The sequence below is a fragment of the Taeniopygia guttata genome, chromosome 1, assembly GCF_048771995.1.
Source record: "Taeniopygia guttata chromosome 1, bTaeGut7.mat, whole genome shotgun sequence".
Taxonomy (NCBI): Eukaryota; Metazoa; Chordata; class Aves; order Passeriformes; family Estrildidae; genus Taeniopygia; species Taeniopygia guttata.
In genome coordinates this window covers 15,378,159-15,400,527 of record NC_133024.1, presented here as the reverse complement: position 1 = coordinate 15,400,527, position 22,369 = coordinate 15,378,159, and the positions used below count along the sequence as shown (strand labels likewise).

At 38.8% G+C, this 22,369-nt stretch overlaps 1 protein-coding gene across 1 annotated transcript in view; it reads left to right on the top strand.

The window, feature by feature from the left end:
* Positions 1 to 22,369, top strand: part of CRYBG3 (crystallin beta-gamma domain containing 3) — a 79,853-nt gene that overhangs the window by 9,563 nt on the left and 47,921 nt on the right. The window contains exons 2-3 of the mRNA XM_030263801.4: positions 4,295 to 4,373; positions 14,907 to 15,334. Of these exons, the coding sequence (XP_030119661.4) occupies positions 4,295 to 4,373; positions 14,907 to 15,334 (507 nt within the window). The remainder of the gene's footprint in view (positions 1 to 4,294; positions 4,374 to 14,906; positions 15,335 to 22,369) is intronic.

Below are 22,369 nucleotides of genomic sequence, written 5' to 3'. Positions count from 1 at the left end.
TGCTCATAAAAGGAACCTAAAATATCACAGCAATTACTTTCAGTTTGAAGAACTCTACATGTGGTCAGTCTCATCCAAACTTGTGTGTTTGTGCATTATTCCTTGTGTGTTTCCTGTAGCTTATTTTTTTTTATCTGTCACAACACATTCACAATCTGCTGCGTGCATAACATGGGTGGGGTGGATTAATAAAGGAAGAAGGGGATGGGTTTTTAATTTGCAAGTTCTGAGGGATTGTTATGAAGGACAAGGGTGGAGGAAGCAGGCTTCTCACACCATACAAAGATGCTGTGAAAGCCTTTTGAAGATGTGATTGTTTGTAATTGTCTTGTTCTGTTTTTAGAGGCAGTTGCAAAAGACCTTGAAAGCCGTGCACTTAAATATGCTAAATTAAGTTGCTTTTTTTTGTTGTTGACTGTAATCCCTCATGTAATCTCTTTGTGTGAATGCAGAATTTGAACATGTCTTGTTCATAAGAATCTCTAATCTCTCCAACCTCTCTTTCCAAAGTGTAATGATTAAAAACTTGGACGACAAACCTGCTTCTAGTCAGACACCACCTGTCCAAGTGATACAGAAAGGCCAAACAGAGGCAGCAGCAGAGGAACAAAAAGCAATAGAAAATGGCACAAAGAAAGGTTTGTTGAGAAGATACAAAAGATACCATTCTGTAACTTAAATTTAATCTTGATTCGTTAGAGAATAAGAGTGATGCTAATCAGGTTAGGCATGCTGGCAAGACAGTAGAAAGAGCAGCAAGACAGCTGAGGAGAAGAAATCCCTCTAACCTTCCTCTAAACCTTCGCTAAAGATTAATCCATCTCTGTTGGATGCACTAATACTTAAGAGAAAAAGGAATGTCTAGCAGAAATAGCAACAGAAGGGCAGTAGATTACATGTCTGAGAGGCTTGGGTTTCTAGAATTAATTGTGACAGTGTCTTTTTATTTAGGATTTCCATGCCTTTTTTCCCCCCCTCCCTTTAAATCTATAAAATTAGAGTAGTATCTGTCTAAATATGTAAAATGGTTGTGACAATTTGTAAATGATTGCCTGGATAGGTAAGAAGCCCATGGAAGCACATTGGTAGAGATGTTTCCTTTCTTCAAAGATCACACTTTGCTCTTTTACTTCGTAAAAGCAAAGATGAGTCAGTTCAAAACTCGGGTTTGTAGAGGGTTATTTCTGGGTGTATAATGTTACAACAGTAGTTTGTGAAGCACAGAGTTAAAAATTAATTCATCTTCCTGGCTGGACCAGTGTGAAATGTTCTCCTGAGAGGTGGCTGGCCTATTTGTGGGTGGTTAAGCACAAGCCAAAGTTTAGATGTGCTCAGCTGGAGATAACATTGGTGGTACCTGCCGTGGCAAAGTGCACTAGAAAAGCTTAAAACTCAGTGGAGCCAAACTTTATAAATACAGCTGTAGCCCTAGGTCACAGTGATGCCATGGATGCAATGATGAGAAGAGGGAAAGCTCTAAAATTTGTACGAAATTCTTGTGGGGATTGCTACGTTGCATTGTGTGAATGAAATGAGCAATAGCCAGCAGGTTCTCCAGTCCCAGGCACGGAGTGTGGCCCAGCTCCTATGTCTGTGGTGTTTAGGCTGTAAGAAGTGACCTTGCCTCTTTGAGAGAAGCAAAACCATTTTATCCTGAACAACCCACGAGGCCTTTGTGCAGCAGAGAAGCTTTTGTGCTGTAAAAAACCATTTGGTTTCAGAGATCTATTTAGAACTGAGCCCTGGCTAAGGGGAGAAGAGGTTTGCCCCAAGCAGCCGCTGTGGTGATGTGAGCAGCAGTGGTTTGTCCTTCCTGTTGCTGCTGAGTGACATTTGTTGCCCCTTCATTGTGCTGTTGCAAATCATTGCGCTGTAAACTGGATTACAGGCTGGATTTTTCCTCTATTAAACTTCTACCTGCCTCTTGATTTTGTCGAAAAATGTCACCATACTGAGAGCCCTTCTTGGCTGACTTGAGGATGTAGAGATAACTGAGGTTGAGGAGGAAGGAGTGGAGATTTCTAAAGCTGGTTCTGCTGACAAAGTCAGCATGTTTGAGGAACTACCCTAAAGCAAAAGGTTAAGGAATGTAGAAACGCTAGAATATAAACCGTGAAAGGGTGTGGGGAAATGCTTCCAGAGCTAGGGTTATTTTATGGTGGAAAGGAAAGTTTTGATACTTTTTTTTTACTTGTTGATTTTAAGATGCTTATCTGCTGAATTGCATTCTTTCAGTTTTGGTATGTATGCTATGGAATTTCTGTGGCTAGCTAGAAGAAAGTAATTCAGACATGTATTTCAAATACAAACAAGAAGTAGGAAAATGAAATAAGTTTGGGGGGAAAAACACATGATGTAAAGGGAAGAATATGAGCAAAACAAAGTGATGCAATAATTCAACACTGGTGTAAAGTATGCTGGCTGGACTTCATGAAAGCAAGGATCTCATTTGTGGTCTGCAGGCCAGTTCCATAAAGAGTGATACATTGAACTTAGTAAGAATGCCTGGTAAACATCAACCTCATTATTCCACTCTTCAGGGGATTCTTGTTTATGTCAAATGTATCAACATCAGGAAAAGCCACATAGATCGGAGTATTTTGATTTTTAGTTTGTTTTTTTAAACCAACAACAAAACAAAAACTAGGAGAGAGAAAATAAGTTGTGTGCAGAGAAACACTTCGATTAGTGTGCCAGACTGCCCAGAGTGATTGTGACATCTCCTTCCTGAAGCACATTAGCAGCAGAAGAAATTAATAGGTCAGAATATTAATTAATCTGCTCTGTCTTCCAGGGAGGCAAAGAACAGCTAAGACTTTCAGTCTGATGCTCTCCCTGAAAGAGCATCTTTGTGTTTATGAATGCTTCATGGGAGATTACCTAAGGTGATGTGGAAGTACACGGTTTTCAACTTGGAGATGATCTGTAAGCGAGAGGAAGAAGTTTTGCTTTTGATGCTTCTGAAAAGATGCGAAAGAACTTGAAAATCTTAATAGCAGGAGAGTTCTACTGTCATTTTTATTGAGGGAATACTGTCTCTGAGCAGCTGAGAAGGAAACTTACATTTAGTCAGAGTGGCTTTTGTATTTTGAGTATATATTACTCTGTACTGAATGCAGATGCCTAATCTGCAATAGGAAGAAAACCTTTCATTTTGGGAGTCTTACTGAAATGTGCTTACCTGTGGTTCACAGTCAGAAGCAGTAGGAGTACAGCAACACCTTAATTCTTTCTTCAAATCCTGGCAGAATTTCACCAAACTACTAATAATTGGTTTTTTATTTAAAGAGCTTTCAGTTCATCTCTTCACATGAGTTTAGAAATAAGGGCTTTTGCATTTTTCAATAGCAAAGTTAAATGTTTAAGACTGGTGAAGAAGGGTATTCAAAGTGATTATGAATAAATTGAAAGATTTACTCATATGATATGTTAGTACAGTTATTTTTCTTCATGTAATGGTTCACAGTGCAGGAACTGATGTCTGTCATTAACATCACCTAATGTTTTCCTTGATAATGTTTTAGCTTTTAAATTGATTGTAGCATAAAATTTTTTTATTAAAATCTTCTCTGCTGTATTGTGTGTAACGATTGTTCTAAGAACTGGAGTTGAGGTCAGGGAGTTGGTTCCCTTTATTCCAAAGATGAACTCTCAAGAAAATTTGAAGGAATTTGGTGAATTTCCCATAAGGACACACATGATTTTGGACTTCTGACTTTTAAAATGGAACAGCAGGCATTGCCTTGGTAATAAACCCTTTGTCCCCTTTCTAAAATTCCTTCTGCATTTGCATGGCCCACTGGGGCATGTTCAGTGAAGAACTGTTCAATGTGGTGGCTGTGATTTGGGATGATTCCACCTGCCAGGAGTACATTCCTCTTGCTCACGGGCTTCAGAATGGGGTGTGCCTTGTAGCTGCCAGGTGTGCCAGGTAGTCCTGTGGCAATGAATGCTGCTGTGGTACATCATTGTTCTGTTACAGTTGAAAAACAATGCACAGGCATGGAAAACTTGTTATTTTTCAGCTGGAAGAGCTAAAATGCTGTGTGCTGTTTCTGAATGCTTAAGTTCAAAAACCTCTGTATGAGGTGAAAATCATTATGGTTCTGTCTTCAGCTTTTTGGGGCTTGGTTTTTCAGTTACAATATCGGCAGAGTATGTACTACAGTTTGGAAAATATGTTTTTCTGTCCTTCTAAGTTAAAGCTCTCTTGTGTTTAAATTGAATGAGTTGGCTCTTGAGAGGATTTGAATAATGCAAGTACTCAGCGTAACAAAATATTTTTGTTTTTCAGTTCTGAAAACAAAGGGAACGAAGCCATAAATTCAAAGAGCAGCCAAAAGGAAAGCACAACTCTGCCTGCACTTTTGAAGGTAAGAATTTTATTGACTAACACTTATTTAAGGTAAAACCTGCCACCTCTGCTTGTGACTATTTGTTAGGGTTTTGATGTTGGATGCGCTCCTGTACTGCAGCGTGGCACCTGATTGCCACCTTCTGGGTTAAGGTCCACTGTGCCAGGGTTCTAATGCACATCCTGAAGACACAAAAACTATTTGTGCTTCACATTCTTTAAAGAAAATCCACGTATTTACTTACATGAAAGAACTGAGGCTTCATTGCATATTTGCCAGTGAAGAAGAAAACTATTATTTTTATCAAACCATGTTTAAGCGTTGCTCTAAAGCACCATTTCTGTATAATTTATGAATATCTAACCAGCAAGTCTGTGCTTGCCTGAAGGTCTGCTGGTTGCCAGCCAGAGCACTGCAAGATCTTTGTGCTGAGATCTGTGTGTACATCGGGTGCTCCTCACCAGTTACCCGTGTTAATCATGCTTGTCTTGTCCTGTAAGTGTTGTATTGCAAGAAAAGGACATGTTCCTTCGTGATCAGGGCTTTCTCCTGTGGCACTAGGCACACCTCTAAAGTTGTGCTTAGATTCAGCTAAATATCATAAATAATTATGTACAGGACAGGTGATAACAGCTGTCACATCTTGCCCTGCACTGAGCTGTTCTAGTGATCCAGTCACTAAGCAATTTTGCTTGAATTTTTGTTCCTTTTCTGAGTTGTCTCAGTGCAGTGCAGATAATATGGTGTCTGCTTCCCCAAAAGGGGCTTGGCTAGTCTGCCAGATTTATTTGTAGGCTTCTTAACACACTTAATCTGAGATTTCTATTCCATGTTGCATTTATTGAACATTCATGGTGTATGGAAAAGGTACAGAAGGCTCATCTTCTGTAGGGCCCGCAGTCCCTGTGTAGTTGCATCCTCAGTATGTAGGGACCATTTATTTGGGCTTCACCAAAGTTGGAGACTGCAAAAACTTTGGTGAAGTTGCCTCTACAAAGACCCCGGCAAGGTTATTTGCTCAATAAAATTCTGTTTTGACTGTGGTTTGTCTACAGCAAGGTGGGAAACAATGTTTGTTCAGAAGCCAGGTGGATTTAGGCCAACTCTGTCAGTTCAGAGCTCCTGGAAAATGCCACTGCATGGTTTCCTGTTACCATAAATCATTGATGTTATGCCCTGGAATGCAGGCAGAAAGGTTTCTTGTAAACCAGAGAAGACTCTATCTACTATAATAGAAGAAAATTTCCTGAGTTTTAAAAATAATCTCATTTTTCTGTGTCAGATCAGTGAAAAATTCCAAACTAGATTTTCCTTTGGAGGAGGGTCCACCCCAGGACAGGACTGAGGAAGGGGAAGCATGCAGGATTCAGCACCTAGGAGTTGCTTAAAAGGAAGTATGAATAGGACTAGGTCTCAGGGAAAAAGCAGGATGTGTAGGTGGAGCAAAGCAAGCATAGCAAGTTTAAGTTACCCAAGAGTAATTCTTTCTTGCCAAAAACTAAATCTGATTAATTTTTTTTTAATTTACAAAAGCCACAATTCAGAATCTTTCCTGCTGAATCTGTTTCAGTAGTCTTTTACTCAGAACTTGTGTTTTTATAATGCTGTACTAAAAGCTGGTGCCAAAATTAGTGCTGGTTTTTTTCCAGTTATCTGATCTCCTCTTTGCCTTGCCATAACTTTTTACTTAATTATATTGTTTTAGACCTATGTTAAAAAGCCTAAAGCCATGACATTATCTTTGAAATAATACCTGGTGATTGTATAGGCTTTAGGAAGAAGGTGTATTTTCATACTAGTAGAATGTGATGACTCTTCAGCTGTACTGAGAGCTTCCTGTCTAACTTTTCTCTTTCTTAAGCTGATCAAAAACCTTGTGATACACTTGAACAGTTTCTTATGCATAGTAGTGAGTACTTTGAGCAGTCTATCTTATGTGCACAGAAATTACAACTAGATAGTAAAAACTTACTCAGAGGAAGTCGAGAAAGTATTGGTTTTCTGATGCTCCCTTTGCTACATTTTCTGAGGAAAATATTTTCTATTTTTTCCTCTCACTGCTGTCTTCAGTACACACTTGAAATTTGGTAACCCCGTATTGGCCAAAATAAACTGTTTTCTGCAAAGATCACCAGACTGCACCTGAGTAGCTGGAGAGAAGTGACGCTGTCTTAATTGTGGTCTTGGGATAATCTTAAGAGTCTTTTCCAGCCTAAATGATTCTATGAAACGTATGATCTGTGTTATTAAAATATGCTTTAGGTTTTTTCATCTATTCATCAAGGTTTTTGTCATTGTAGGCTGACAAAAAAAAAGTTACGGAGAGTGTGCTTTGTGAAGAATGTCTGAATCTATATGTGCATCAGTTTTGAACATTTTTCCAAGCACGCCCATGTCTCTGAGCTGTGCTTCTACCTCAGCATTTCAGGTGGATGGTGACTAAAAGTGAAACCATGTTGTGTCTGCGTTAGCTGTCATCAAATTAATGAGCCATCCTGTCTCTGATAGACTTCCATGCTGTGTTGTATATTCATTGGCCATCTTAGCAGGAGGCCAGGGGCGAAATAGCAGAGGAGCTGTAAGTCTCTGATTTAGCAGCAAAGGTCGAATGTCTAAATTATAACTGACTGGGTGTGTGGAGCTGGGGATTGTGCACAGCTATGGTAGTTCTTCGACTCTTCTAAGCACTTCAGGCACAACTTCTGTACTTTACCCCTATTATTTTTTTCCCTACAATGAAATATTTAGCTCATAAAGGGAGGAAAAGATACTTTAATATGCACCTTTTAAAAATATTAAGCCTAATTTTTCTGTGCACCAGGGGGACTTTATCAGTCATCACTTGAAAACTTTCAAGAAAATATTACTGACATGTATTTGCTGCATCTTTGTGATTGCAGAAAGTACACCACATCCTCCAAATATTTATTTACAAGTTTTGTTTTTCTTCTCTTTCTTTGAATTAGGGCTGTTAAGGGTGTCCTTTCTGAGTAAATGCTCTGTTTGAGCAACGTGATTGATGAGCAGATGGTTTGTGTGGATGTAAACAGCTCTTGAACGTCATGTTTAGTGTGCTAAGTATCTGCATTACAGAGTGTCCAGTACACATTAATGTATCATTAACCTCACTTTTAGTGCTGCAGGGATTTTGTTTTCTAAGGGAATAATGCAACAGTGCTCCCTGAAAAAGGGTGTTTCATGGTCCCTGGATATCCTTCCTGTAGTAGTGCATGGAGAAAATAGCCCATTCTTCTATAACCCATTAGGAATGAATTCTTAAGCATCTCAGCACAGAAACAACTATGTGGGCTCTTGTCAGGCAAACCCAAAAGTTCCAAAAAGTAAGTGCAAATTTGATACACCAAATGTATAATTTAGGTTACAGTATCTCAGTAGCATCAAGTATTCTATCATTTGGCCCATAGGCTCAAGCCTGAATTAACCTGAGACAGTCTCAACCTTTATAGAAAACTCAGGGGCAGAAAGTACGGCAGAGATGATTAAGTCTGCTCCTGTGCCTCAAGGTGAGATCTCTGTATCTCTCTGTCATACCTGATAAAAGTTTGTCTGACTTGTTCTAAAGACCTCCAGGGTTGGAGATCTCTTAAGATCTCTCCAACCCCATCAGACAACTGTTCTACCAATTTCATAGACCTTATAATTAAAAACCCTTTTTCTTAACATGCCGTCTAAAGCTTCTGTGCTACAGATTAAACCTGTAGCTAATTGTCCTCTGACAAGTACTGCTGTACACTGTGAACATAGAAAATAGAGATTATTCTGTAGTTCTGCTTTCTGACATGAATTTCATTTCAAGGTGCCATAAAGATGGCTATATTTAAGCAGGAGACATGGTATTAAATTTTGATGGCAAGGACTGCAATTATGTGATAAGATGGAGCCAGCTTCTTTTTGGAGTTGCACCGGTACAAGTTGGAACATGAGAAATTCCAGTCACCTATATGAATTTACTTTTTTTTCCCTTTTATCTTTACTATAAAAATGGTCACATATTGGAACAATTTGCCTAAGTGAGTTGGAGAATCTTTGTGCTTGGAAATACTCAAAACAAAGCTGGATTTACCAGAGCTACTTTGTGCAGGAGCACAGACTGCATGACCTTCCTAGCCACATTCCTTTCAGCCTAATTTGTGCTGTAATTCTCTGTCACAAAATTTTTCATGCAGTGTGCCAATTTACACAAGACATTTTAGAAGTCCCATGAACTTGCTGAATATAGGTAGCTGTTCTTAGTGAATGTGCCTTATTCTGAATATAGTTTTAAGTTTTACAAAAAAAGTTAGAAATCAAAATTAAACCTAGAGTCTTAGTTAACTACATACTGTTTTTCATATAGCATAGGATGGAGATTTATATTGTCATGGCTTTATTGTATATTGATTTTATTTCAAAAAATCTCATAACTTAAAATTTCATCACTAATTATCTAAGTAATGTCTGCTCAGGCTGTCTGTGAATTCCTGCAAAATTCCTGACTTAATGATTAGAAATCAGAGAGGGGAATGTTTTTTCTTTTGGGAGTCAAGGGAGATGGACTATTGCTGCCAACCATGAATTTTTGAAAAACCTAAGGGTTACTTGTAAAAACAGTGGTTGTTGCTGCCCACAGCAACAAATGAAAGATAAAACAGAAGTTATTTTGGAGTCTGTACAATCAAGATTTCTCTTGTGAAAGCAGGTATTTTTCTCCTCAGCCATGATGTAGACTTTTGTTGAAATGGAATTTTATAGGTGGTACCTTTTGGCTTCCCAGGATACTTTGTTAAATTGATGCTTGATGTTAACAGCTGTATGTGTTGAGGGGGATATTTCAAGATCATCCCATCTAAAGTTCTGGTAGGTTCCCTTGCAATACTGAAGATTTTTAGAAAGAATGATCTTGAAATGTGCTTCCTTCTCTGCTACTTTAGTTCCTCAAAGAAGGGATCATGAGCAGGGAACTTTGTTTCAGGATGGATGGAGGGAAAAAAAGGCTTAAACCTTGATATGTTTAGCTCAGAAAACCAGCAGACAGATGAAGAAGAAGTGTGATGCCAAGTGCTGTAATCTCCCCATAGAATGCAAGTACAGGTGGAAATCACAGTCTCATCCCATTCCCTGTGTGCTGTCACCTTCTCAATTGAAAAGGTAAATTTCCCCTTTTTTTTTTTTTTTTTTTTTACCCAAGTTTCAAGAAACTGTCAAATAAAAGATAACAGAAATTGTTTTATGTTTGTGAAAACATATTCATTAAAAGGCAATGAAAGTGTGGAAGACTTTGGGGAAAAGAACAGAAGTAAGGCAGACAATTTAATTCTGTTCTCTCTGGCTCCACAGTAGCCCACAGTAGTAATGAGGTGATGGTTGCATATTCAGAAGTTAGTACCAGTTTTTAATCTTCAATCAGAGCTTTAAAATAATTTAATGAGAAAATACAGAAGGGAAAATTTTCGAGCAGCTCTGCAAATGGTGTGAAGAGAAACTTTTAAATTAAAAATTAATTTGGTCATTCTAGAGGCTTTCACTGAGTTTAAAATTCCTTGTGAAAGTGACGAGCAGAAACTTTATTTCAAATTGTACCTCCTTTTTTCTACCTTTCCATTTGAAATGTTCACTTTGACCACTTTATCTGTTGTTCTCATCAGGGAATGTATTTCTGGATACTTCCTCACATTTTAGGAGAATACTATAAAGTTTCAGAGAATGCTTGTTTCATCTTTTCTTTCCTCATCTGACAATTAAACTATACATTAATGACTCTTTGCTGTTTCAAGAATTCAAATGGATAAACAAATTTTTAAAGTCCCAGTGCTGAACTTTGAACAGATGCTGTTGTCTTTCCAAATGTTAAATAGTAATTGACTTTAAATAGGTTTATTTTTAAAATGCAAAACTGATACAGTTTAACTAAAAGTTTCTTCCTGTTGTTTAACTTTTACTCCTGATTATGAAGATGCCATGATTTCATTAGTTTTTTAGTTACTTTTGTCTTCCTGGGTTGCCATGACCTGATTTTTTTCATGTCAAACCAAGCGGAGAAATTAAGATGGGGAAGGAAAACTTCACAGTATTAAAAAGTATTCAGGTTAATTGGGTATTTGTAGAGGTACTGAGTTCATCTTTAACTTCAATTCCCCCAAAACTCCAAGTCACTCTTTGTTTCTTTTGGGGTTTTTTTGCTTTTCTCATTAGTTAAAAGGTATGTTTTAGTAAAGACTAAATAGTTTTTTATAATGATGGAGCTCCCTTACATCTTCTACACTGCCACTCTAATTACTGGCTTAAATAGTAAAAACCCACTTTAACCATGTATTTTTTCAATCCATTTGGCTCATGAACACTAGCAACAGTGGACTTTTAGGAGCTCTTATTGTGTATTTCACTGTCTGATAGTACTTTTGCCTGAATTTTTCACAATGCCATTCTAATTTCCTTAGACAAGCTTTGTTCTTAATCTATGTCTCACTACATCCAATAGTTTTTCATTAGGTTTCCATATGTATTGTCTCCTTTTGGTTGCAAAAGCCTAACATATTTTCCTCACAGTACTTGAAAAAACAAAAGTGTATTTCACATTTGGATTTAAGGCACCTCAGTGTGTCCCACTCACTGAGAAAGAGTGGGAGATTACACCAAAGATGCTTTAACCTCCCAGAGAAAGAAAATCTGCTAAAAAACCTGCATTTATGACTCACTGTGGGGATGAACTAGCCTGCCAGCAGTCCCAGCTGTATCACTGTGGATTTTGCTTTGCACACAGAATTTATATACTGTGTCAGTGTTCAAACTGAATGAGATGCTCATAATTGTTAAATGAAATGCAGCCATCTCAGTGGTGTTAAAAGGTCAAAGCTAAGGCCAGGAACAAGATTAATTTTCTTGTACTATATGTGGAAATGCCTATATGTGCTACTTTGTGCACCCAGCACTTCAGCCTGAAGCTGTTAATTAATTTCTAAATGCCAGCAAACAGAAACTCAGGAGTAGTGCCATGACCCGTTCTCAGATCAGGATGCTGGGGTTAAATGACTTGTTGGAAGTCCCTGGGGTGAATTAGGATGATCTTAAATTTCTGATGGCAGGCTGTCTCCTGGCACAGGTGCAGGAGCAGAGGTGGGAAGGGTGTCTGTGCAGGAGGCGGGATGTTCTCCCAGCGCCGCAGGACAGGCGGCCTGAGAAGTCCCTGTGCGGCTGTCTGGAGTTTCTGCTTCCTAATGAGCGCTCATTCGTGGGCAGGGAAATCCCAAATGTCTGGCAGCTGTGGCTGGAAGCTAACGCTTTGTTCACAGAGATCTGTGTTTTAATGCTGGTAATGTTTTCATTTCCCTCGTTAGGGCAATAAAAGAGGTTGTATTTTTGGCAGATGGACGTAGCCCTTGCTGACTGAGAACCTCTGGTAATTCAAACTTCAGCCACCCGGCTGCTGAGAAAAGATGGTTTACAAGGGTGTCACGAGGGTTCCCTGCTGGCAGGAGGAACTTCAAAATCTGCAGCAGGAACAGTGCTGTTTGTATAATGCTTCAGACTTTGAATTGGGATTTTGTGTGCAAATTATGAAATACCAATAGCTCAAGATGTCTTTTACAGCAAAGTGGAGCAGGAGGGAGAATATATGGAGAGTAGGATTGATTATATTGAAGGGAAGAAAGAAGAATTTGCATAGTTTCTGTGTTACAACTTAATATCCACATATATCTTCAAATAAGCACAGTGTAAATGTTCTCTGTGGCTTTTTTCATGCAAGACGCTATTTATGGTTAAAGGTATGGAAGGACCCTTTCATATTAAAGCTTCCTGTTCTTTTGATTTACCAAAAGTTAAGTAAAGAAAGGAAGATTAAAGACGAAGGAAAGTCTAAATAGATTTCTGTTTCTGGAAGCAGAGACTACAAAACAGCTTTTCAAGCAGGGCATAAATTATGCTCACAAATAAGAAGCACAGTCTTTACAAGTGTTATGTCTCAGAGCTACTCGGAGAAGACTTTCACATGTAGAGATTTAACTATATGTGATGTCTCAGCTCCTAATAGGGAAAAAAAACCCAAACCCTGCACTAGTTTCTGAATACAAATGGTTTTAAAAAATGGGCAAAACCGCACCAAACAAAACAACAAACAAAAACACTTATAAAACTAAACTCTTGTCAAGTTTTTAATGTAACAATTTCTTTTATAGTTAATGTATTTAGTTGTTTGTGTCATAGATATTTTAATAGTTAATATAAATGTTTATGGCCGAAAAGGGTTGTGCAGAGAAAATAATAAGATTTTTGTGCTTTTCCTGCACTGAGGTGCTCTTTTAGATTAGACAAGTCTGTGTGAATGGTACAAATCACAAAACTACGGAGAAATGTCCTCCTTCACTTAAAGCTGAATTAAAATCTGGCATTGAAGAATGCTGAGATGTTAGTCAAAGTGAAGGAAGAAAACATGACAGCAGAACTTTGAAGCTAACATGGTGAATCATTCACTCATCAAATTTTGGAAATTCTTTTGTTGTCGTGTTTCTGTTTTTTATTTCCTCATGCAAAGTACTCAGTTCCTCTGAGATAAAGGCAATTATTTAAGAGGTTCATTCCAGGCTCATGGTGTTACTTGTCTAATACTGAAGACAGCAGCCAGAGCTGTGGCACATCCCCAAGCTGCAATGTTGGCATCTTCGTTTCCAGGGGTGGGTTTGCATAGAGGTGACATGTGAAGTGGTAAATCTCTGATCCCACTGGAGTGACTGCACCCCTTTGTGATGCATCAGCTGTTGATCAGAGAAGTATATGGGGAAGCAGGCAGGGTTTGTCGCAGGTGGGATGAAAAAAGGCCAGAGTTTGACTTAGCCCACTTTTAAAAGTTTACTTAGAAGTTCACTGTGGTTGTACAAGTGTCTTGCCTGTACAAAGAAAATGGATGTTGTGTGGATTTCTCAAGGACAAATTAGAGCTGTTCAATTTCTATCCTCACAATTACAATAAACAATTCCATTTTCAACACATGCATCTTCTAATATTAAGCAATTGCATCTGCACTGTATTTAAAGGGCAAAAAATAATTGCTTGAAGTTTAAAGACCACTGCTTCGGTATCACTAAATATATCTTGAAAATTCTTAAGAAATTGCTGTTCCCTCAGGATGAAGCTGAGTTCACTAAAACACTTTTTTCATCATTAACATGATCCTTGGTGACCTATTAACAAATAAGTCTGCTGACTTATTTCAACTTGAAGTAATCTTAAATAGGATTGGTCACCTCGTGGAAATAGTAGCTTTCTGTGTAGGTGTTGCCCAATTTGAAACAATTACTCTTATCCAAATGAATTGTTGACACAACTAAAATTTGCATAGGACTTTTTGTTCATGTTCTTTCCCACTCCTGTTCAGCAGGATAGATTTCATCTGAGAAAAGCTTGGGGTAACTTTAATCTGTGTTAATGAACTGGGTTGAATCAGGAATTGAAATTACAGGGTTGTACTGTAAAGATAAAATAGGCAGCAATAACCTATGGCATCCACTACAAAGAGTGGGGATGGGGGAGGGAGGTGCCTCCCAGAAAACTTTAATCCAAGGAAGAAAACACATTTGCAGATTGTGAAGCTAAAAATGTGGCTATGTGTGGTGTCTGTGAAGCCTTCCAGTTGAAGTTGCATCACCCTTTTGGGCAGATGGTCTTGACAGAAGTAACATGAGCTTGGACAGGAGTCCTTGGATCTCTGAGAGGAGCTGACATGGAGGAAATTCAAGGGCATGAATTGGCGAGGAATAGAGCTTGCCTTGCCTCTGGGTGTAGATGCTCAGCTGAGTTGAGGGAAGAAATGAACATGTGGTTTGCATGAGGTGAAGCCCTGCCTTGGTGCTCCTTCATTTCAGCTCACTGATAGGGCCGATAGCAGTTCAGAAGGTCAGAGGTGCAGGGCTGGTGCTCTGTAGGACTTTGGCTGTGTGGAAAATCAGGCAGAGAATGCTGGAGAGTGTGGGAGACAACAAATCCATTTGCAAAAACTGTGCAGTTGAAGGAGAGCTGGCCAGAGGGTTGAACTAAGGTAGTTCACCTCTGGGATGTGAGTGGAGTTTGTTTTATCCCGATTCTGTTCTTGATTCTCCTTGGTTTTTCAGAAGTGCAGAAGGTTGTGGAGTGTTTGTGTTTGGCTGGGTGTTCTTGCCTAGATTTGCAAGCTGAAAACTGTTCTCACAAGCACATGGAGGTTTGTTTGTGAAGCTATGCTTTCTGAGACGATTAGTCTGAAGTGTGAAATAACTGTTCCTTGCTTCTTCCCCATGTTTTTGATGTCACTTGAAGCAATTGTTGCCATCTGTCCTGTATTTTTTCCAACTGCAGCTGCTTTGGGAGTATTCTAGCCTGTGTTAGTCCTTTTTACTTTTTGTGGAATAGGGACCTCTTTGGTACAAAAAGAAGAAAACAAGCAGTGGGCTTTAACGTTTTTAAATGGCAGATCTCCTGAAAGGAATACAATGCAAAGGTGTAAATTAAAATCAAGGAATTTGGGAATGTGTGAAAATGACAGGAACCATCATCTTTGTGTGCTTTTTGTATTTCTCTTAGGCTTGTCAAAATGAAGAGAAGAACCATTCCACAGAAGAACTTAGCAAGTCTGAAATCCAGGAGGAGCTGAAAAAGGCCAATAGCCTTCCTAGTTTGATTCCTGGAAGCAAAACATCTGATAAAGACAAGCAACCCCGAGAAGGCTTTTTTCATTTCCTTGGAAGCTTATTTAATATTGCAACAAAATCTTCTTTGGTAGAATCTAAACCCTCTACCTTCCAAGATGAACCCAACAAATGTGAAAAGGATTTACAGAGCACAAATACCTTTCCAAAGGACATGCAGCCAAAGCACCCAAAAATTGAAGAGCCTACACGTAGAAAAAAAGAGGATTCTGTAAATAAAGGTGATGCCGTCTTAAATAATACTGGGAAAGATATCACAGGAGATCTTCAAGGAGGCTGGAAACAATCCTCAGATACAGAAAAGTAAGTTTTGTAATTTATTATTAAATATGTTGATGTTTTGTGTGTGTGTGTACAGAACTATGCTGACCAAGTTCTGATGACAGACTGAAATGTCTGTCATTTCTAAGGGTGGTTGGAGTGTCCTTGACTTGACTTTGTGCAAAACTCCAGTAGCAACTGCCCTAAAAGAGAATGGGAGAAGTCAACTGCAACAAAATATAACTTTAAAGAAGTTGTTTAAAAGTCTCCTGACTAGATGTGGTGTTTACACTTATGTTAAGAAAAAAAAAAGTGTAAAGAGCTTATTTCCATCCGTATTATGGCCTATATAAATGTTTGGCTTGAATGTTTGTTCTTTTTCTATCTCAGCAGTTCAATAATTTTACTTGTGCAAGTAAGGTTTTCTCACTTTCAAATTATCTTTCCTAGTTTGACTGGGTGATTTTTGCTTGTGTGATTTTTTTCTCCCTAGTTCTTTGGGGTTTTCCTGTGATGTAAAGAAGGTTATGTAAAACACTCAATTTCAATTAGCCAAAACATAGAACATTCTTTATAGTTCTGTAATATTTTTAAAATATTAAAAAAAAAAGTGGTGGGAAAGGCACTGTTATGTGTTTGAGAGTAGAAGAGTTAAAACACTGGCTGTGGTCAACACTGTGTATTAAAAAACCCTTTGTGACTATCATAAACATAGATGTTAGTTTTCCAAAATCATTTGTAGATGCTGTGTTGAAAATTTGGCTGCATGTGTGTCAACACAGCATGAATTTGGAGTTAGGTATGAATGTATGCCTGTGGTACCTGTCCAGTTTTTAATGGGTGTGTAGAAGATGGACTAGTTTGTGGACAATGGATCTATGAGTGATGATGACTCAGGCTTTCAGTATGGCCCAAAATATTTATTTCAACTTTAAGCAGAAAGTAGTGATTGGGAGTAACCAATATGTCTATCACAGCGCTTCTGCTTGCATTGTAGAATGGGAAAAAAAAGAACACTTTTTTTAATTTTAAAATTTTTTTAATTAATGGAGTTGTGCTCAGGTTGTTTATTGGTGGCATGTGAAATGTTTCATCTCCATGTAGGAGATCAGAGACAGCCAAAATAGCTGCTTGTTGAATTCCATTTCCATACTGGGGATGTCTCCAGCACTCTGACCTTACCTATCATTTGGCAGAATAATTATTTGAAGCTTTATGTTATAAATGCAGTGCCTGATCAGGATATGAGTAGGTGATGCAATACCTGTTTGAGTGAAGTTAAAACTGTATTTCCACCTTCAAAATACAGTAGTTAATAGTAATACTGGTTGTGTTCTCATGATAACTCTGGTTCAGTCTGTGACGTGGTCGACTGGTTTTTAATCCCAGACTCTTATCATGGTATCACCCATCTGACTGTGCTTTTTCCAAACTGCAGCTCAGCACCACCTCTGCTTTGATCAATTCAGGAGAAAAGTTCTCCTCCCCTCAGCTGTTCCCAGGGGAGCCCAGGAGTGTGGTGTTATTTGGTCTGGTTCCTGAGCAAACTGTATTCCCTAAAACCTGTTGGACAGGCTGGGTTGCTGCATCGGTCTCTTGCTGCTATTTGCTGTTTCTGTAGTATATCCTTCACTGTCTGTGCACAATTTACAGGGTAAAATAGATCTCATTCCCCTTTTTCTTCTTTGAATTTTTCATAAAAATATAGATTAATAAAATAAGGCATTTATTCAAGTTTGCAGAGTTTGGAAAGTGTGGGTATTAACTCACTGAAGTGACCTCTTTGCTCTATGCAGAAATTTTTGATTTATTTTTTGTTTTCCCGAAGTCAAAGTTACAGTTGGATTTTTCAATTGACCATCCTTTGACATCCTGTATTGTTAGATAATCTTTGCAAACCAGTGTAGGTTTTTTCTAGTTCAAAAAATTCTGTAGATTTTTTTTAGTTCATGTGTCTCATGGCTAGGCAAGCATGAAAGAATGTGTGTTACTAGTTTGGAGGTAAGGGTGGGTTGGCCTATATACAGAATGAAGCTTTTCTATGGAAAATACAATTTTTCTTCCAATTTAAAAAGTTGAGGTTTTTATTCATTGTAGTTGTTGTAAATTAGGGCAAACATTCTATGTCCTTTTAAGCTCATTCTCAAAAGTACACTGTACATTCTGCCCTTTTTGGCTTGGGATACTAACAAGTTAGACAATCTCTGTGTAACTTTAATTATGTTTTTCTCTGCCTGACCACACAATGTGAACTGCTCTTCTGAAGCAATTAGTAAAGAAAAATTGGAATGACTGCAGAGAAGCAGAGGCTTGCATTGTTTACCTTTCTAAAAAGTTTGAATAACTGGGTTTTTTAGCAAGGAAAAGATTTTTTATTTTATGGAAGTGGTTATGCTGGGTTTGTTCTCTTAGTTTATAAAAGTTTAAAGGATCTTTTACTAAATATTAACTAGCTGGTATTCAATTAGCATAGCTAAACTGTAAAAATGTTCTTGGTTGCTGCCAGTTGGCTGGAGAGTCTTCTTGGGAGTGGGTGCTACAAGCACATGAGGAATGATGGGGAGGAGGGATAAAGGCATAGCACACAGCAGCAGGAAGGTTACTCAAGATGTGAACCTAAAAGTGATTGAGTCCTAAAAGTCATGTGAGGTGTGCTAGCGAGCCATTTAAAGCCAAAGGGATTGGTTCCATGGATTGTTGCATTAAACTGCAATTTCAGCATTTCCTGTAGAGGCAGGATGTAGAAGAGAGCTTTACAAATCCTTGTTACCACTGCATTATTAATCTTACAGCAGTTTCCTTTGTCGTGAGGAAGATGTAAATGAATTTGTTAATTCTAAACTGCAGTGAAATGCTGCATTAGGGACTGTCTGTGGTTAGTGAGGAGGTTGCAATGATAAGTGGAAGAGGGATGGTTCTTAGATTGCATAATACCCGTTAGAGTTGCATAAAAAAGAAAGCCTAAAACAAACAACTTTCAGATTTCAAAAACCTACCAGATGGTCTCAGATGACACTACTCAGACAACCTCATTCTCCTCATATCGTTAAAGCAGTATTTGGTGAAATACAAGGAAATCAGAGTGCTCTGACCTGTAAACTGAGGTTAATTTTGCCCTTAGTGGGAGGTCTGGCACTTGGGAAAGACTTGAGTTTCCAGGCCTTGGGCCAAGGAAAGTGGAATTCATGAGCTCAGTCTGTGGAGTACATGTTTTTGAGGGACAAAATGTGTAGGTCACATTATTTATTCCTCCATCACCCTGGCTGGTTGGCTCAGAGGTAATTTGTACCTCAAAGGCTTTTGCTCCTTTAATCCCAACAGTGGCAAGTGGTAAAGGAGGAGCACAAAACACCAAACCATGACACATTTGGCAAAGTCTCTAGACAGCAATTACTGTGGACAGTAATTGCAGCACAGAAGATGTGAGGAGATTTGGGCTAAGTCCCCAGTTATTTCATCCCTTAGTCTTCCATTTCTCTGGGATGGTTGAAGGTTTCTTCACTTTGAAGAAGTGAAAAGGAGCAAGCAATTGCAAAGTAGGGTATTTACTACTTAGAGTAGAAAAACCCTCTTACTTAGGTAAGATGGCAGCTTGTGGGTTGAATGGTCCCCTGTGGCAGACTGGTAGGTATAAAAATGAAATCTTTGTGTTTACTCTTGGCCCTTGCACTCCTTAATGATGTTAAAAGACAACCTTTAACTGATGAAATAAGCCCTTAAAATAAAACCATGGAACAGTGGGGGTACACCACCCCTCATTTCTCATTGCTGAAAGTCTACATGAGAGAGATGACAATTTCATAAAGTATATGACAAATATAAAACACAGATTTGCTCCATTGTCTTTCTTTCCTATAATGTAAAATTCTTTCACTTTTAGTGACAGGCAATATATATAAAAAGCAGCGATTTGGCTTCAAAATTGAGAATGGACTTCCTGCAGTGAATAGCTGCCATCTTCTCAAGAATCCCAGTGGTGATATGGGTGGTACCTTGTGCAGGTGAATGAGGACAAAACTTCAGTGTTTTCCTTTGTTCTTGCCCCAAAGACTGATGACCCAGATCTGTTCTATTGACTATTTACCATTTGTCTATTTTCCAGTAGATTTTTTTAAATCCATTAACAATAAGTGGATGTTACTAATAGTGGTGTGCAGAACAATAGTGCTTGTGAAACTGCACAGCTTTTTCTGGAGTTCAGCAAGGAGAAGCTTTATTGCTGAACATGGCTGAAGAGAAAAAAATAAGAATTTTACTTACTCTAAATGTTTTGATTAAATAGTCCTGCTTAAGATAGTAATACCTCAATTTAACAAAGTATTTTAAGATCCCATCTTCTTCTTCTGTTATGAACTTTCTAGATATGGATGTGAGAAAAAACTCTGAACTCCACAACTGCGAGGATTTTTCTTACTGTAGGTAGAAAAGGGGAGGAGAGTGATTTCCAAAGCAGATGCTCAAACAATGCATTTAAATTTCACACCCCACTAAGAGCCAGGTACCAGGAGTAACTTAGTGAGAGCATTGCAAGCAATTTCATTCAGAAGGGAGGTAGCCCTAAGGAGAATGAAATTTTAGTGTGTTTACAGTTCTACTATGTTACACTTTATTCGGTTCTGTGAGGGAGTTTTTATTATTATTATTTATTTTATTTTTAGGTCTAGTAAACCTATTGCTATACATCTAATTGATGTATTTTAGTGTTAGCAATTAGTATTTCCCACCTTGCTACTGTCAGCAAATCCTGCCCTTTTATTTTGATAGAAATACATCTGATAAAATCCTTCAGGTTTACATAATTCTGGTTAACAGGTTTGTTTCAGAGCTTGTAATTCTCCTTTGTGTTGCTTGTCAGAGGCAGGCTTGTGGTGATAGCAAAACACAGCATTAATTTGTCTGATGCATTGATGTGTATTGTGGTTTTGATTTCAGTCAGTAGCAGCAACATTTATCTTTCCCTGTGGATGCCTTTGGCAGAAAATCAAGAGTGAATGAATGGAAATTCATGACTTAATTCCAATCAGTGGTCTGATCAGGTAATTCCTGAGGAAAAGTGGGGCAGCTGCTGCTCTTGCATTTGTTGGTGTTGATTTATTGATTTATTGATCTTTTGATGGCCTTCTGGCCATGGAAATGCAGTGTTTAGTTGCTGGTGCTCAGGTGGACAGGGAGTCATTGCTGAGAGTGACCTGCTGCCACTTTAGGAGGGGCATACTGGGCAGCTCCACCCTTCTAGGCCAGCCAAATACCACCCAAAATTAGAAGGCTGTCCCAGGGAAGGAGCAGGATCATCCTGCCCCTGATTTTCTGGGTGAACTGTGGATAGTGGCCACTCTTGGGGCTGTGCTGTGGGGAGAAATGGAGACCTCAAAGCATTACTCTATTTGCCAGAGAGGGGTGCCTACCCAGAGATGGCATGTGGTCCAAAGGAAAGGTTCTTGTTGGTGCCAAAGCAAAGATTATTGTGTTTCTGAAGAATGAAATTTTATATTTTAAGAGTAATTCTTAACAGATGTGTGATGCAAAATTGAGCTAAATAAATTAAGTCAAAACCTAATTCACTGGATTGTTTTCTCTGTTGAACTTTTTTTTTTTTTTTTGGTAGGGTTATTCAGCTGTGCAGTGTATTCAACTGAGTCAAACCCTTTTCTTTTTCTACCACACCTGAAGCTGCACTCTTGCTTAAAGAGTGTAAAAGAATGTCCTGGCTTTGATTCTTCATTATATCTCAGAAGAGGCCAAGAGCAGTGGCTTTCTTCAGCCTTAAGATGAGAAACTAAGGGGAGACCTCACTGCTGTCCCCAGCTGTTGCACACCAGTGAGAAGCAGCAGTGGCTCTGCTTGTCCCTGATCCCTGGGAGGGGCAGGTCCTGGGCACCTGAACCTGAGTGGGACAGAGGAAAATGGAGGGGCAGCAGGTGAGGACAGTTCCCACAGGTATGGGGCAGGAAGGCTGTCTGCTGCCAGGTACTGTGGAAATAGGGCAGGGAAGGGCTAGGAGTGATCCCAGGCCCTTTGTGCTGGTCTTTGGGTCAGCCTTGATGTGTGCTCTCTTCCTTCAGACTCAAAGAATAGGTTTTCCCAGATGTGGGAGATAATCAAGAAGTACTACCCTAAAGGGCAAGGGGAAGGAAAAACATTCCTTCCAAGTTCACCGAGACTGCATTTGCTTTTATTCAAATTGTTGTTGACTCTTAATTGCCCTTATGGAACATTAGCTTTGAAATTTCCTGCAGAATCAACTGCGTGTAAATCACTTTGTTCAATCAAACTTTTGACCTTTTCAAACATAAATTGTGACGTCCCAGGACACTAAGTATTTCAGACTGCAGATTTAAATCATGAAGCTATCCCCTCTGGCTAAAAAAAAATTCTTTCCTCTAAGTGTGTATGGCAACTATTCAGTTAGCCCACAGAGTCTTTTTTCCAGCAAGTCTTTAATTTTTCCCATTTATTAATACCTTACATGAGCATGGAAAGCAGCTGGCTGAGTAATCTGGATTCCACCAGAAGGTGTTTCAAAGTGACTTTAAGATAGTTGTTTGCAGATAAAGTACCTTAACGTATTTTTTTTTTAAAGCTGACAGTTAACTATTCCACTAACAGTGGAATAAAAGCTAAGTGGAAAAAATTAGAATAAACAACAGTGTAATTTTAAGATGTTCATAGAGGGGTAGCCAGGAGTCACAAGTACCAAATCTAGATCAGTGATTTTCAACCTGTAGCCTGCAGATCCCTCTGGTAGCTCCCTCTCTGGAGTCTATGAGAAGAGATTGGAGGAATCTCAGAATGGATGTGCTTGTAAAAGCAACAGACTGCTGCACTGGAGAGAAAATACCTGGAAGAGTGACGTAAGAAGGTAAAATCCCCATGGCATGTTTTGGAAGAAGCAGGCTAGGCAGCAGTGCCCTGCTGTGCAGATGAACTGTGTTGCTGGGGGCCTGTGTGGTCTGCCTCCACCTTTTGGAAAATGTATAGGGCTTTCTGCATTACTGTGTGGTACAAACAGGGTTGGAGGGATCGCCATCTCGAGGGAAAACACATGAAAAAATGTAGACAGTGTTCTTTACGGGTGCA